Source organism: Neopsephotus bourkii, unplaced genomic scaffold (genome assembly GCF_033783945.1).
Source record: "Neopsephotus bourkii isolate Nb327-2 ecotype Australia unplaced genomic scaffold, CSIRO-AGI_Nbou_v1 NB_1749, whole genome shotgun sequence".
In the NCBI taxonomy this organism is placed as follows: Eukaryota; Metazoa; Chordata; class Aves; order Psittaciformes; family Psittacidae; genus Neopsephotus; species Neopsephotus bourkii.
Genome location: NW_026902223.1, coordinates 2,531,383 through 2,548,542, shown reverse-complemented (window position 1 = coordinate 2,548,542; position 17,160 = coordinate 2,531,383). Strand labels below are relative to the sequence as shown.

Sequence of the window (17,160 nt, the reverse complement as noted above, 5' to 3'; positions counted from 1 at the left end):
CACCCACTGCATTTTGACTCCAAGCTCTTCTCTACCCTGAAGCTCTGCAGAGGTGCCAAGATCACAGGTTTTTATTTCCCTGTGACCAAAGCAGAGCCTGACGTTCCCAGTCAGTGCATCCAGCAGGTCTGTTCCCTGCCCATTGCTCCTTGCCAATACAATGAGGTGCTGTTTGAAAAGTTCACATTAGCTCTCTTCCTTTTTTCCCCCCTCAGCTGGAAGCTTCCTTTTAAAACATTAATATCTGTATTCTATTTTTTCCCCCAGCAGGTTAATTAATGCTTGATTCATCACCTTGAAAGCTAATGGATATTTATCCAGATCCTAAAGGAAATGAATGCCTTCTATAAATAACTGCAGCAACACTCTCTAGCGCTCACTGACAACCTGTCTTTATTTATGCTCCTTCAGGAAGCCATCCAGAGGAGTTAATCCTGACCTTTTCCCAGGGCTGGTTTTGCACTGGCCTGGGTTGATGTTTTCCTACTTGAGCTTTACTTTGTAAACACGGTGCCTTTTTCCAAGGGAAAACAGCAGCTTTTGTGGAAAGAGACCGAGGCAGCACAGCCTCATCATCCAGCCTGGGCCAGCAAAGCTTGTTTGGGTGTTTTCATGGGCTGGGAGGGCTCTGGCATGCTCTGAGAAGTTGTTTAGTTTTGGCTATTGAGAAAACATGCTGGAGAGCCCTTTCTGACTCCCCATCTGCTTCAAATAGATGGTGTTTATTGGCTTTGTCTCCAGCTATTATCACTGGTGGCCTTAATTAGGAGTATAGTAAAAATCACACCTCGTTACACATACAGATATAGAATTTAAAAGTAATTACTGACTTCATTAACTTGTGTGTTCCCCCTGCAGCCATGGGAGCATCTGGCTGCTCACTGGAGATGTAAGTCCTCATGGTCCATGTAGCCTTCAAAGGCAGAGATAACCGGATGGGTGCTGGGAAGCTGGACAAAGGGACTGATGGGCACTGAGGTGGTATGAGCACTGCAGGGGGTGCTGGAGGCCAACCAAAGCATGACCTTGGTGTGATGTGGTGCCTTGGCTTTTCCCACAGCCCTGTCCATTGCTCGCTGGGTCTACGCTAGGTCGTTGTCTCTGTTATGGGTCTGATGCTGCTCTTACAGCTCCAGAGGGACTGGGGGATGCTGAGAGCTCTATGTGCTTATCCAGACCAAGGATGGATGATTCTTGCTGGTGGCATTTCCAGGCTCCTGCCCTCACTGCAGTATAACCCAGTGGACAACTTGCCCTGTGGTGTGCAGGGTAGACTGTCTGTTGTTTCAGCAGCAGCACTTGTTTCGAGGCAGGATAAGGGGAACCAAATGAGCTTGTCCCTCCTGTGTTGCTATGTCTTTGGTTTCCATTGTAAAATGAAATTGATGCAATTTGTGAGGATGCCTCCAGGAAGCACCAGCCTTTGCAGTCACACAATTGTGTAGAAACCTCAGCTTTTATTCATTTCCCCATGCCTCATCAGGATGCTGAAAGCTTCAAGCACAAAGGAGCAGCGAGATGGGTTTATGGTTGTATTAAAAATCCATGCTGCTCCAGATGAACTTATGGGCTCTTTTTTTCTTTCCCAGGGACATGGGCTCATGAATGTTTAATTCCTGAGCTCGGCAGCGCTGGCTGAATTAGAAACAGAACAACTGATTTTAATGGGTGTAAGATTAATGCAGATGAGCTTGGCTGAAACTGTGGTTCCAGAGGAAAGCTCCCTCCTCGGTGGGCTGTTGTGTTGCAAGCATTACTGTAGCAGAACATATTCCAATCACTGGGCATTACCTAGGGCAGAAACACTCATTAAACAGGGTCATAATGGATGTTTTGGACATTAGCTCTTTGCAGGTGCCCTGGGCCCTCATCATTTTTACAAGGTGGATTTGGCTACCGAGTGTGTAAGTAGGGAAGAAGGATGGTGTGGATGGCTGTGAGGAACCTCCCTTAACTCTGGGCTAGCATCCACTGGACGGGAAGGAGAAGACTTTGTGCTGTTGCATGGAGCCACCACAGCTCCAAGCAAGGTCATGGTGTACACCTGTGCCTACCCCTTGGTGGAGAACTATTTGTTTGATATAGTGCTATATAAATAGCAGATACTGATATGAGAGAGCTGGTGCCCCACAACACCCTGGCACTGGGCAGAGCTCTCTTACTGCTATAAACAACCTGTTGGTTAGCTCAATGGCTTGCTTTCCTCTACAGCTGAAATATTTGTATAGCGAGTGGTTTTATTGCCTGAGCAGTAAGGAAGGATGGGGGAGGCTGAGCTGAACTGATTTAATTTGATTCCCTGCGTGACTGGCAGCTTTATATCTCTGTTTATATTTTATATGTTTCAATCAGGTCGTGCTGGCAGAGATCACATCTCTGCAGGTTCTGCCTGCTTGGGCTGTTGAGTGGATGCAGCAGGAGCATTCATGAGTGGTGTGTGATGAACCGTAAACAACGAGGAGTGTCCCAGGGAAGGACTGGGTGACCATGGAGGAGCAGGTTGACTGGCCAGCTTTACAGGGACCTCCTGCCCGACCACAGGTAAGCCACACCATCACGTTCTGCTTCAATGTCCCACCCTCAGAAAGAATCATAGAATAGTTAGGGTTGGAAAGGACCTTAAGATGATCAAGTTCCAACCCCCTTGCCATGGGCAGGGACACCTTGCTCTAAACCATATCACCCAAGGCCTCGTCCAACCTGGCCTTGAACACTGCCAGGGATGGAGCATTCACAACCTCCCTGGGCAACCCATTCCAGTGCATCAGCACCCTAACAGGAAAGAATTTCCTCCTTATATCCAATCTAAACTTCCCCTGTTTAAGTTTTAACCCATTACCCCTTGTCCTATCACTACAGTCCCTAATGAAGAGCCATGCAAAGTGTAGCAGTCCCCAACCCAAGGGCTTCTTGGTGTCTGCATCCATAGGATGAAAAGCTCAGGCTACTCAGCACAATAGGCAATGGAGAGGACATTATTATGTCTGTTTTGCAGATCTCAGGGGCCTAGTAGTGAAATCAGTGAGGGGAAGGGGGTCCCTGGGACAGAAGTGCTGTACCTCAGAATTAAAGGACCCTGAAAGGCAGCATCCAAAATCACAGCACATTCACTGTGCTCTTCCCAGGTGCTTGGGGATGCACAGGAACACACGCTCTTGCAGTGGGATTCATTGCTATGAGATCTTATGTGGAACTTGTACAGGATTTTGTCCACCTTCCCACCCTGTATGTTATAAAGCACAACTCCTCCTGTTGTTAGCATCGTCTTCAACCAGCAGCAATCATTAGATCCTATGCCTGTTGGCAGCGGCAGGGCTTTACCTCATTTGCTGCAAGGCTGAGCACTGAACCAGTTCCCCCATTGCTGCACTTCCCACGTTGTGTCTGTGATCACGGGGATGTAAAATTCCCTACCGAACCAGGCTGCCACCACAGCAGGAGGCTGCCAGCAGCCGCCCCCAGGTGTGGCTGTCTCGGAATGCATCTCAGTCCCACCCCGAACCTGTTTCTCCTCCTCTTCTCTTTCCCAATACGTTTTCCACCCCCAGCCTGAGTTCCTGGTGCTGGTTTGCAGGGATAATCACCCTCTGCTGATGCCTAGGTGGCTGGTGGCATGTCCTATGCCAGAGCACCCTGTGCTCATCCCGTTGGTGTGCTTTGTTTGCTGTGCTTGGTTTTGTTCCCCAGCTAACCCCATCTCACTGCTCCTATATTTAATAGCAAGGGATAAAGCCTTCTCTTTGCTGCATCTCACACATGCTTCAAGTGGCGCAGGGTATTAAGTGGAGCATGCCTGTGTTTAGCACCTGCCAGTGGGGTCTTGGTGAGGAATGTATTGGTGAGGAATGTGTTGCCTGCCTTGAATTGCAGCGTTCCTTCTTCCTCCTCAGGAGATGCTTTCCTCAGCTAAATGACAGCCCCTGGTGTTGGGTTGGGAAAAGCTGCTGACTGCAGGGCTGGGAGCTCCTGTTTCAGGGAGAACAGGCTGCAAATGAGCCAGGAAAACTTGTACTCTAGGACTTGATCCTCTTGGGATGTATCCTGAAATGGATGGGATGCTGGGCTGGGATGTGAGACTGGGTGAGGTTTGTGTCTTCACACGTCAATGATGTTCTCCAAACACCTGAGGTCCCCAGTGGTCCCCACTGAAATCACTTTGTGTAGCCAGGTCAGGATGTTCCCTGCATCTTGCTGTTGGTAGTGTCAGAGCAGCTTTAACAGCCTTTACAGGCTCACTGAGCTCCCCAAGAGCACCCCTTCATCACAGCATCCCTGCTCATTGCTCTCAAGAACTGCTCTGCCTTTTGAGGTGCTCCACCTGGAGCCGTGCTGGAGAAGAGCAATTCATGCCTGCTTTCTCCCGAGGTCCCTTAAATACCACACGTGTATTTTAAAATGGTTTTATTAGACTCTTGGAGTTAATGATTTCTGGTAACCCAACCCCAGGATAAATCCATGTACTCTCGAAAGCCCCTTCCACATTCACAGCACAGAGCAAAGACTCAGTTTGCCCTCAGAGGGAGGAAACAAGCCCTGAGCAGAGTCCAGCGGTACCATGTGGGGCTGTTGGAGAACTGATTCCTTAATACCAGCTTTGCTTCTGTGTCCACAGCCCTCCCACTTAGCCAAAAGCCCCAGCGGTAACCAGTGCTATGGGGCAGCACTCAGCTGGATACGATGCGTGTGGGTACCCCAAACCTGCTGGGACACGGGGAGCAGTGCTTGGCCGGGTGAAGTGATGTCTGGGGCTTTTGCACATTCTCAGCTTAGGCATGAGTTATGTGATGTACAAGTGATGTGTGTTACCTCTGCACCTCTGGCAGAGCAGGAGAGGGCTTTTGCATTGGTTCTGTGTCACCAAGGAGAGCTTAAATCTTGTGATGAACAAATCGCAGTCTCACATCTACTCAGCCATACAGGAAGAAGCCTTTACAATCAGATTCCCCATGCACCACCGGCAGGGCAGGAACTCTTCCCTTTTTGTCTCTCCCACGACTATATTCTGCTGTGATTTTTAAAGCAGCAGGGAAAAAACCCACCTGAAAAAGCCTGTTTGATTCTGTTCATTATGCTCAGCCTGGGTTTACTTTATGAGTGCCAAAGCATGATAAATGCAGTAGAGATTACCTAGAGATTTTCTCTTAAACTTTCTTTCCCTAAGCCTCATTAGCTTGCTGGTGTCATCTGCTTTGTTATCACAGCAAAATAGCATTGCCATGTATTAATAGCTGTATTTGTTCATTTGGAATTAAAACCAGATCAAGGCTTTCCATGCTTTGCTTTCAAATCCCATTTTAATACACATTGATCATGTATGTGGTGGTTTTCTTTTCCTCCGACCCTGCTGGCTCTGTAAAGGACCAGTCACTAACGGGATGCTTTCAGTCCTGGAGCTCCGTGCATTCCTAGGTGCTGTTTTGTAGATTTAGGGTAGAAAATGTGGTTTCTAACAGACAGGCAAGAAAGATAAGGTTACAGCGCAGCACCTCTGCCATTAGAGGGTACAAAGCAGCTTAGACATAAGTTAGCCCATGATGTGGGCATCTTCCAGGAGCTAAATGCTATTGAAAGATCTCATCCTGCATGACTTCAGGAGGAAGGACCAAGAGTCATCTCATGGCTGAGGTGCTGCTCTCTAGGGCAGGTTTGGAGGAGGGTGGCAGGGGTGGGACACAAGGACAACATGGGACCAAACCCACCCTAACGTACTTGATGGTATTTCTTCTGCAGGAGCCAGGAGGCTGACCCGCCTTCTGGGTTTTCCGTGTGTACATCTTCCTCTTTCTGTGCCCATCCATGGAGTCCTAGGGGCAGCTTGGAGGTGTGACATGAAGGTCCCTTTTTGCTACCTGCCTGCATGGGAAACAGCTTCCTCATGTGCATCAGGATGCTGTGACAGTGCAGGAGCTGGTTGTGTCCTCCAAGATCCTGGAAAGTGCTGAAGATAAAAGACCCAGGGTAAGTTTCTTTGTTGATTCCATGCCTTGTCATCTTAGGAATGGGAAACACGGGTGCTCATAGAGGGGTGAGGGCAGACCAAGACTGTCTCCAAGATTCAAGTTGCCCTTTGTGATGCTCTCCCCTAGACATGACCGCAGGAGCTTTGCTTGCACTGCAGAGCAGCTCATTTGGAAGGGTTTTCTGTAGCTCCTCCAGAGCCACTCAACAAGCTCTAATAATAACTGACTGCTTTCCTATCTATACATGAGCACAGCAGCGAGGAACTTGGCTCAAGCGGCTGCAGCCATCATAGCCCCTGTGCTCTTGTCCAGTACCATGGCTCTCCCCCTCTGCCACTCTTCATCTCAGGGCCTTGAGCAGCCTGGTCTATGGAAGATGCCCCGTTGGAACTGGATGATCTTAAGGTCCTTTCTAGTTTAAACCAGTCTGTGATTCTATCAATCTATTCTAGTCCCAGCAGCCCTGCCACTGTGCGTGGGAAAGGGCATTTCCCAGGGCTCTTTCCTTTGGATACACAGTGGGGTTTTTAGCTTGTTGCCAGGGAATATTTCCTCTTTGGAAACTGGGATTGCTTTTGTAGCAGCTCTTCCCTGACTTTGTAAAACAAACATTTCCCGAGTGCTTCATGGTTCAGATGACGTTACGGTTACTGGAACATCAGTGTTGATGGCAGAAAATGTACTTCTTGGTTGGTTTTGTGCTGCCCAGCTCCCACACGTGATGCTGAGGACTGATGCATCCTTTTGGCTGAGCCAGCTGGGGGTTCCCCACATTGCAGAAGCGTTTAGGTTTAGATTGATGTGCTGTAGCCCAAGACTAGCTCTCGGCCTGCTGCATGCAGGAGCATGCCCTCTTCTTTGCTTGAGTCAGGCTGAAGCTGGCTCCTGTTTCATGGGTACTGGACATCTGCAGCCAGTACTGGTTCCACCGACCTTATTTCCTATTCCAAATAGCACCAGGCCCCATACCTGCACTTCTGGGAGAGGCTGGAGGGAGTTTTCCCTCTAATACATCCCCTCACTATCTCAGCTACAGGCAGGATGCCAGATTTGATGCAAACGCTCTGAGCGCTCTGACACCACGGGATCACAGGTAGCCGCCAAGGATCTGGTGGACCAATGTCATCGCCTGGCTCTCGCAATCCAACCTAGAGACAGCAGCCCCGGGTCTCACACCGTTCCTGCACCATGGCCGCCCCACAGCCACCCCGGTGTCCTCAGCACAAACTCCTGGCTGGAGCTCAGAGCTGGGCACTGCAGGGGCAACGCAGCTTCCCGGGGCAAGGGCCCAGGAACACGAGTGCCGCCTGGGGAACCGACTGACCCCACAGTCCCCTCCAGCAAGGCAGGGACCAGCGGAGGAGAGCAGGGACAGCCCATCAGAGAGAGGCCCCACGTACCTGGTGCAGCCACTCAGGCAGGACTGCTGCATAGCGTCGATGGTGTAACGCAGGAATTCATGCGCATCCTCCTGCTGACCGAAGCGCATGTGCCCAGCGATCTCTGCAGGACAGGGAGGAATCAGTCCCAGCACGTGCTGTGAGACACAGACCCCACCTCCCTCCATGGCCCCTGGGGTTGAGCCCCCTCAAACCGAAGCGGATGGCAGACTCGTGTCGGCCACTGGGAACCCCACACACAGCCCATGAGGTCACCAGGTCCCTGCAGGCTCCGTGAGTTCTCCTGGCCTCCTCTCAAAGGTTCTGCTCACACATTACTCCCTGCTCTCCAGCATGGCTATGGGAGGAGGGGAAGGACACTGGAGTCATTCTTACCCTTGAGGTCTCGGACAAAGGCCGTTGGCTCTATCACGCTCCCACTGTTTGCAAAAGCCTGAGCCACGTGGCTCTGCATGATACATATCATGCAGAAGCTGCCTGGGTCACCTGTGGCAGAGGAGAAGATGTCAGGAGGTTGGGGACAAACAGAGTACAGGTCAAAGCAGTACAGGAGATGGGGCAGTACAATACAGGTTGGAGCAATGCCTATCACATTCCCTTTCAGAGCCACACATCAACAGCATCTGCTGCCTGTACGCAGCCTTCTGCCCTCACGCAGGCTGGGGCTGTTTGGGATGTCCAGCTCAGCCCCCACAAAGCCAGCAGATCCCGCTGGAGCCATCTTAGCCCTGGCTACACCCACCATGGACACAAGTGTCCCAAAACACTTGTTTGGATGCAAAGCACAGGGATGCTGCTATGGCTGGGACAAAGGAGCTGGACACAGGAACAGCATCTCCGTGGAGAAGTGGCAGGAGGGAGCAGAGGAGGTTCATCCTGACAGCCACATGGCCCTTGCCAGAGCCACTGAGCCCAGCGATGGTGTTAACGGTGACTCCAACGTGGTGAGGAGGGAAAGGGGGGGCAGGAGTGGGAGGAGCAGCTCCAGGTGCGGACCGCAGCCGGGGTCATGGGGCTGGGGCTGGAGCAGCAGCGATGGTCCTGAGGCACTTGGCAGGAGCCCCCCCGAGCCGGGCTCCAGGCCTGGGTGGGAGAAAGGGGCTGCTCCAGCCCCAGGCGCAGGGAAGCTGCTGAGGGAGCCCGGACAAGGCACAGTCCTCCTGAGCTCCTTCCCAGCAGAAGGCAGGGACATCGAGTGTGGAGATGTGGGGCTGCTCCTCCCGCTCGCTGGCATTCGGGCTGGAAGGAAAGGAGCCGTGGGAGCACCCATCCTGCAGCTCTGCTCTGGGCCCCTGGAGCTGCGCACCTCAGAGCCGGTGGCGCAGGCTCGCTGCCTTGGCCGCATGCATCACTGCGCTGGTGGTGCAGCCACTGGAAGGGGTTCTGGTGCCTCTGCCCCCTCCTCCGCTTTTTAACCTTCTTCACCTGTGCAGAGGCAGGAAGGCTCTTGGGGTCAGCACACCATAGCCCAAGGTTCTTCCCACCAGCCCATCGCACCCACCTTGCCTCTATCAAACTCCTCATCCCACTCATCGATGACGGTCTCCCTGCGCGCTGAGGCTGCAGACTGAATGGCATGCCAGCTGGTGGACCAGTGTCCTTGCCTGGGTCTCGCAATCCAACCTAGAGACTGCTGAAGTCAGCATGGGACCCAGTGGAGTTTTATGACTGTGAAACATGAGCGTGATTTGGCAGCATTAATGCACAAATGACCAGAACACTCACTCCCTGAGCAGGGATTAGAGACAGCAGATAGCTGCAATCCCAAAGTGCAGTGGAAAGGGTTGGGATACCTTGTAATTATATGTGTATTGGAGCAAAGCTGGCACATGGATCTGATCTGGAAGAGAGGAACATATTAGAATAATACCTGTCCACTTCTCTGTTTCTATCAGGATCAAGTTGTATGGGTACTGAGACATCTCCCTGGCAACAGGATTCCTGGATCTCCATCTGCGCCCAAACTGGAACCAGATATGGCCACACTGGTAGGGTCTGTGCACATACTGAGCAAACACAGCTTCTTCAGAAAGGTTCATTACAGGCACATTGGGGATGTAAGCATCCCTGGTGATGGTGGCCGCTGCATTCCTGTTGTTACAGCATCTGTGGTCCCCCTTTTTGACCTCCTTCCATCTGCACATCCTTGGTGTCCGGCCAAAGCCATTGGACTGCAGAGGAGCTGTAGAGCAAGGCTCTGGCTTGTATGGGAGGCAGAGGTGCCACCTTCAGCACAGAGAAGCAGAACCTGGAAGGCTTGGGAATGGACCTTCCCTTGGATGGATACATTGCACAGAAAACCGGACGTACCATAGAATAGTTTGGGTTGGAAAGGACTGAGATCCACTTCCAACCTCCCCAGGTTGCGCCAGGAGGTGGCGCAGCACGAATGGAGATGCTGCGGGGACCGCCGCGGCTCCGCACCCGCACCCGGAGGCGACCCGCAGTGATTCAGTAGCAGGGCGGTTCCAGGAACGGGCAGAAAAGTCCCGATCATCGTTCTCGGAAACGCGTTGTGCAAAACCCTGGTACATGGGAGGGGAGGAAAACAAAGGCACAAACCCCACGCTTGTCTGGGGAGAAGGAAAGAATGAGCGCATTCCACTCTTCGGGAGCGTGCAGAAGTCAGGGCAGCCACTGTCCTGTGTCCCCATGGCCGTTCTGCACGAGTGGAGCCTCACTGACTCCTGTTCCTCTGCCTGGTGCCCTCATTCACTGCTCCAACACCCCATCAGTCAGTACGGGCTTTAAGGAAGCTTCATTCATAGCTTCTGTTCTATTAATGATACATTAATAGCTTCTATTACTATCAATGGTACAAGCTATAAATCGTTTATATGCTGTCAGGCATAAATGAAGTTTACCCAGAAATATATAAATTATAAAACTTAAAAATTTAACTAAAACACAATAAAATATATCACATAGGTTAATTCTAACTATAAATGATATTTACATTTGAAATTTTATTTCTAAATACATATTTTTATAATAGATGGATGTCATAATTTTTCTATAAACATATATTTTTATTTCTATAAATATATATAAATTTGTATTCATAGACAAAAATAATTATGGATTTAAATATTGCTATATATAATAATTATATTTTATATACTTTTCTATAAATATGAATACATAATATATAAATATATGAAAATAGATTCTATATAAATTAATAAATGTAAACATAAATAGATTTACATAAATATAGTTATATTTAATTATATAACTTTATATATGTCTATTTTATTTATTACTATATGTTTCAATATTATTATATATTTATTTTATATATTTCTACATATGAATATGTTTATGTATATATACTATATAAATTATCTATACAAATTACAGGTATACGTATATAAATAAAGATATGCAAATATAATAAATATATATATTACCTATATTAACATTTATGTATGCATATATATAAAAATACATAAATAGAAATATAGTTATCTGTATAAAACATATTTTAAATATATTTACATATATTTATTTCTATATAAAAACATATTCACAGTACATATAAAGATGCATAAAACATTTTTCTATATAAATATAGAAATATTTATGTGCTTTTATATGTTTATATACAAACATATTCATGTAAATTAATATTTAAATATATAAAATTACATTATTTCATTTATGTATACTTATGTTTAATTTATATATACTAATATATCCATACAAATATATGTAAATATAAATAAATATATGTAAATTATATTTATGTATAGTTTTACATGTATATGTATACATATGTGTATATATATACACATGCATATACATACATATTTATGTATACATGTATAGGTACACATACGTATATAAACATATATATAGCTATGTATATTTAAATAACTATGTTATATTTAAATACAAATATATTTATCAATTTATACATAAATATATAAAAATATATCTGTATATAATCTATATTACTTAATCTCTATTAAATATATATTTATTAATACATATTTATAAATACAGAGATATATAAAGATTTTTATATATAAAATATACATATATTTCTAAATATCTATGTATAATATATGTATATATCTGTAAAAATACATATAAATATACATATATTTATATAGATGTATATCTCTATAGAGACTCAAGAATATAAATAAAAATAATGTATATTAATGAACATATATACTATATGGAATATAAAAATATATAAATATTTAATATAACAATATATGTATATCTAAACATACATATACCTTTAATATGTTTATATATTATATAATATGTATTTATCTAGTGTTATAATTAAACATATTTTATAATAATATGTATACATATTATATATTAATATATTTATGTTAGACAACATCTTACATTAGTATACATTAGTATTTTTAAATATAGATATATTAATATATTTATATAGAAATGTAGATAAATAAATATTATACATAAAGTAAAATATAAATAATATAAATACATAATTATAAATAAAATTTTAAATGTATTTATAATGTAATCAAAATTAATATATAACATAATTATAATTTTATTATATCTTCTACATTTTATATTATATTTTATACGTTATTAGAATTTATATATTTTAAAACATAATTTATATTTATAAATGTGAATATTTAAAGATAGATATTAAGTATAAACATGTATGGATATATAATTATATAGAGAAATACATGAAATATATAAATTTCTATTTATAATTAAAATTTAATGATGTAAATATCATTCAATCATTATAATGACATAAGCTGCTATTAATAGAGGTTTTCCCTGGAAAAACCATACCAGGAGCAGTGTGTGGCTGGAGGTCTCAGTGGCTGTGCAAGGACAAGTCCTGCTCCCCAAGCCCCAACCTCCAGAGCTCCATGTGCTCATCCCTAGATAGGATCCAATGCATGTTCCCCACAGGATGTATTTAGCCCATATTCCCTTGTAGGCTCTCTCATTGTGCATTGGTGGCTGAGATGATACCGGTTTGCCATTTCCAGCTGTAGTTTTTTGCTGAATATCAGCAATTTTCCCTTTCCAGCAAAGAACAGGGGATGTGGAAGGAAGGGATCAGCCATTACAGACCAGATGGAGGATTTGCTTGCAGCAAGACACTGACCTACAGCGCTTCTGCTACAAACACTGCATTTCAAGAACGCTATTGTCTGTACTTTACTTGTGCAGATGGTTTTACAGTGCATTGCTATCACTGTAAACCATACACCATACACCCATGCCCACTTTGAAACCCAAGAAAAGCTGATTTCTTCCCAGAAAAGGCTTCCTGCTCTCCCAATTTTCCCTTATTGGGTTTGCATGTCACAAGTTAACACATACTTAATGAGATCCAAGGGAACAAGGACCAAGCACCTCTTTTGGGTTCTTGGGGTCCTTTGGATGCAGAAGGAACAGCCAAGTGGCTTCTGCTCCCTCCCCAGCAGCTCCTCATGGGGGGCTTTGTCTTGCCCAGATGCTTTTTCAAGCCAGATCAGCTTTTATCTTTCACAGCATCCTTATGGATGCAGTTCCATGCCATGCCCTCCAATCCGGGCCTGGAAGAGTTGTCCCTGTCACTGCCATAGCCTTTTACTATCAGTAAAAAGCCCAGGCTAGGACATAGATGTTCTGCAAATGCAGGAAATGGGATGTAGAAGATATTGTGCAATCATTCACTCATCGGAGCCCATTTCTCGCTTTTCAGTCCCTTGTGAGCTGCAATCACAACTCCCCACGTGCAATGCGGTGTAGCTCTGTGACATGATGTTGGCAGAAGCTTTCTCTCCTAGCCTGAGAGGAGAAAAACCATTGCAGTTTCAAGGCCAGTTATTTTTCAAATTAAAGCAAAAAAAGAAAGAAATAAATCTTATTTATTTTTGTTTTTCCTGCTCCGCATCCTGAAAGCCTTTGGAGGATTTGTGTTTAGAACGTGAAAGGATTTCTCAACATGAGGCCAAAGAAAACCATGATCTGTGGGTGGAGGAAGCGGTGGCCTGTGCCAGCAAGTAGATGTCCTCAACTGGCTAAGGTGAGGCCAAGCACTGCCTCAAAACCTTGAATCCCACAGCACTTGCTTTAAAGTCAGAATCATAAACTAATGGATGAATAGAACTCATAGAATGGTTTGGGTTGGAAGGGACCTTAAAGCTCACCCAGTTCCAACCCCTGCCATGGGCAGGGACATCTTCTACTAGAGCAGCTTGCTCCAAGCCCCATCCAACCTGTGTGAAAATAGCTCTGTTCACATACCTGGATGAGAAGGAGGATGTCTTAGATGATCTTGGTGTGTTTTGAGGTTGGAGGAGTTGATGGCTGGGCTGGCTCCTCGCTCTCATTTGGGACATAGAGCATGAAGGCTGCTGCAAGGTAAGAAGCTACTTGAAGTTAGGGCCAGGCTGGTGTGGCCACCTGCAAGAGAGATGATTATTTACTTATAGGCATTACAGGTTCCTATAGCTGCATCCATTTACCTGGGAGAGATAATGTGGATGGCAGTGACAGTTCTTTCTGCAAACCCATGGTATTTTGCTGCCACGATGACGCAGGAAGACCTGCACCAGCTTAGCCTAAATCCATGGAAGGATTTGCCTTTGGCATCTGGGCTCCCACTGATATCCACCACCCATCTCTGACCCAACCCAGGACCTCGCCGGGGGCATCAATTACTGGACTAGATGACTTCTGATACTGTCAAATTCATTCTGAAAAGCCCCTGCAGGAGGGCTGTATTCAGTGCTCATGCTGGTGGCATCCACCATGACCACAGACACCTATGTGTGTTTCTATCTCCTCTGCTGCACAGCCTATATCATAGAATCATAGAATAGTTAGGGTTGGAAAGGACCTTAAGATCATCCAGTACCACCCCCCTTGCCATGGGCAGGATACCTCACACTAAACCATGTCCTTCCTTACCTGTCCATAAAACACCATCTGATGTCTGCTCTGGGATAAGGATGCACAGGGACAAACCGAACACCTCCATTCTGTCCAGAACATAAGTTCATGAACTCCTGTTATCATTCAGGCATGACCTAATTGAAACACCAGGACTTACACAATCATCTCCTTGTCTGTCCCCTTCTTCTGCTCCTTTAAAAACACGCTTCCTGCTTTTTCCAGCTGGACAAGCTATCCTTCTGCCTGCTTTGAAGTAAATATGTTGTTGGGTTTGGCTGCTGCCAGAGCCACACATAGTCTTCGGCCTGATATTTTATCCATCTGCTGCTAAAGAGAATAGTTTGAGCTCCAAAGGGGTTTGAGGGGCTCAGTAGAATTAGGGAGAACCAATGCAAGAGGGAGTTCCCAGCTTTTCACGAGTAGTAATTCAAGCTGAATTACACCTTAAAAGTTAAATACTCTGAGAGATGCTGCTTGTGACATCCTGGTACCCACATGCTGCAAACGGGCGCATACACTGGTTTGCGTTAGCTGAGGGCCTGATCCATCCTGCTCACCCCCCTCCACATGCAGATGTAATCCAACCCTGATTTCCTCTTTTGTCTCAAGCAAATGGAAAAAGGGAATTGGACTCCTGCGCTGTCGAGGTTGCCAACATCTGCCTTGCCTCACTTCTTCTGCTTGAAGAACATCTGGCTCTGCTCTGGGACAGCCACGTATGGCCAGTTGTGTTGCACAGGAATGAGCTGGGCTCACTGTTGATAAAGCCTCTCACCTCCCTGGTTGGAGATGCTCAACCCCTTCATGGCATGGGAGAGACCGTGTTCATGGTGCCTTTCCTTCCAGAGCACACACAAATAACTTTGTTTGATGCTGTCAGCCTATTTTCCCCTCCATGCAGGTTGCTGTGAAAAAAGGATGGGTTTTGTTCAGTTGAAATCCAAGATCTAGAGGTGCCTGCCTGGGAACAAGCACACATAGCCACGGCACTGCTGCTGTGAATAGGAGGATACAGCTGTGATGAGCTGCACAGGGCTGGGGTACATTGCCTTTACTCTGCAGGCTGTCTGCAGGCAGGACACCACCTTGTAGGCCATCTGCTGTGGGCTTCCTATAGAAAACCAGCCCTTTGCTTAACACTGCTCAGCTTTACCCGCCTCCTCCTCCTCCTTCTTCACAGGGGTTAGTGTCAGCTCTTTTGCACCTTGCATCACTGCTTTTTGTGAAGTTCCTTGAAATTCTCAGAAATACCACGTTGTTGATGTGGTTTACTTGCACTTAGGGGGAGTTGCTTAACTAGCATTTGAACTCGACAACATTCATCTCTTTATCACTGTGAGAGGATGAGGAGACCTGGAAAGCCCTGTCATTCCTGCCCAGACATTCTGCAAACACCCCTTTGCTCCCCAGACCCTTGCAGGGTGAAATCCTGTCCCTGAGCTCCCAAACCTTGAGCACACGTTTGCCTTGCTCTCCAAACTCAAGCACTACTGCCTGGCACTGATTTCCCTTATCTAACCTTAAAGGCAAAGGCTGCTCTTTGCTGTCACTCTGGGATGCCTGTTTGGGGATGATGCTTGAGGACCAGCCCTGAAAGCAGCTGGTGGTGAATGGCCCTTTGTGTGCTTGCTGCATAAAGAGGACATTATTAGCTCTGATAAATAAGAATCTCCCTGCTAATAAGACCAAGTTAGTGCATGAGTTACCTCCAGGAAGGTGCAGTATCCACAGCACAAAGCTGCCTCATCCTCTGTGCTGGGTTGATGGATGCACCCTGCAGCACAGCCAACATGCTCTGGTTCAGGTTTATCAGCAGAGACACCGTGTGCATGGAGCGCTCCTGATGTGCTGGAAAACAAGGCGAAGAACCCAAACGTTAGGCCAGATTTGGAGCTGGTTTGCATCCTGGAGCAGGGCATTCCCACCGCGCACAGAGCAGGTACAGAGACTGCAGCTCCTGGGGATGTTCCCCCTCTGCAGCCCTTCAGCTCAGGGCAGGGCAAAGGAGGGAGGTGGAATTCCTCTGAAGGGATTATTTCAGCAGCCAGTTCATTTCCAGGAAATCTCCCCCTTGTTCTTTCTGTTTCTCAATGGAAAAGCCAAGTCCTCATGAACTTTTGCTCGTTCCCTTCTGCCAGCAAAGTTCTTCTTTGTGCTGGTGACAGAACCTCTTTCTCCAAGCACTGGCCACAGGCCAGGACCTGGAAATCTTGACTGTGTGCTGCCAGTGCCATGAGCCCTATCCCCCTGATGCCCCAGCTCCAACCATCTGGCCTTTAAGGGACTCCCTGTGGGTCCCTTTCCTGCTCTTCCTTGTGCGTGAGATAATGGAACCAGCTCTGCTTGCTTCATCTTCCCCTGTAATGAAAAGACCCAAATGCAATGAAGAATAGTCTGTCAAACATGTGGTAGCAGAGGATGCAGTGGTTGGTGGTAGTTCCTTGCAAGAAACAACTGTGCAAGAGGGGTTGGAAGGAATCGCCAAGGCAGGAGATGCTCTTCACCTCAGAGAAGGAAATGCAATTGCCACAGGGTTTCATACCTCAGCCCTGCTCTCTGCTTTCATGTCTTGCCTGAATCCCAGTGCACTCCACTCAGATGCCAGAAGTGCTCTCTCTGGAGCAGGACTTAGGTGGGGCTTTTATTGCTGTTTGTTTCTTTACATCACTCTTCCCATTTCCTGGAGCTGCGTGTGTGCACAGGTGACTGCAGTGTTGGTGACTGCACTTCCCAGGGGTGGGGATTACAGATGGAGCTGTTGTGCAATCAGCAGGGAAACAATCACGAGCCCTCTGTGTCCTCCAAGTGCCAAAATCTGTTTCAAAGCCAAGTGGGGAGCAGACCCAAGCAGTGATTGCGACACAGCCACTGCTGCAGATCGGATAAAGAGAACTGGGCCA

General features: G+C 46.5%; 1 protein-coding gene and 3 long non-coding RNA genes across 4 annotated transcripts; 1 reads left to right on the top strand and 3 right to left on the bottom strand.

Annotated features, from left to right (window-relative positions):
* Positions 1-1,081: 1,081 nt before the first annotated feature.
* LOC133224982 (uncharacterized) lies at positions 1,082-9,681 on the top strand. The gene is made up of 5 exons (XR_009728986.1): positions 1,082-2,541; positions 3,891-4,080; positions 5,731-5,958; positions 9,256-9,348; positions 9,464-9,681. It is a non-coding gene; the product is annotated as an uncharacterized LOC133224982 (long non-coding RNA).
* Positions 7,038-7,915, bottom strand: LOC133225174 (ubiquitin carboxyl-terminal hydrolase 36-like). The gene is made up of 3 exons (XM_061377311.1): positions 7,736-7,915; positions 7,361-7,463; positions 7,038-7,108 (listed from the first exon to the last, which is right to left on the bottom strand). Exons 1-3 carry the CDS (start codon positions 7,824-7,826, stop codon positions 7,048-7,050), a joined length of 255 nt encoding a protein of 84 aa, XP_061233295.1. The 5' UTR covers positions 7,827-7,915; the 3' UTR covers positions 7,038-7,047.
* LOC133225173 (uncharacterized) lies at positions 8,568-8,946 on the bottom strand. The gene is made up of 3 exons (XR_009729044.1): positions 8,862-8,946; positions 8,667-8,785; positions 8,568-8,599 (listed from the first exon to the last, which is right to left on the bottom strand). It is a non-coding gene; the product is annotated as an uncharacterized LOC133225173 (long non-coding RNA).
* Positions 9,682-12,133: 2,452 nt separating the features above from the next.
* Positions 12,134-15,453, bottom strand: LOC133224966 (uncharacterized). The gene is made up of 3 exons (XR_009728982.1): positions 14,418-15,453; positions 13,610-13,768; positions 12,134-13,145 (listed from the first exon to the last, which is right to left on the bottom strand). It is a non-coding gene; the product is annotated as an uncharacterized LOC133224966 (long non-coding RNA).
* Between the last annotated feature and the right edge of the window lie 1,707 nt (positions 15,454-17,160).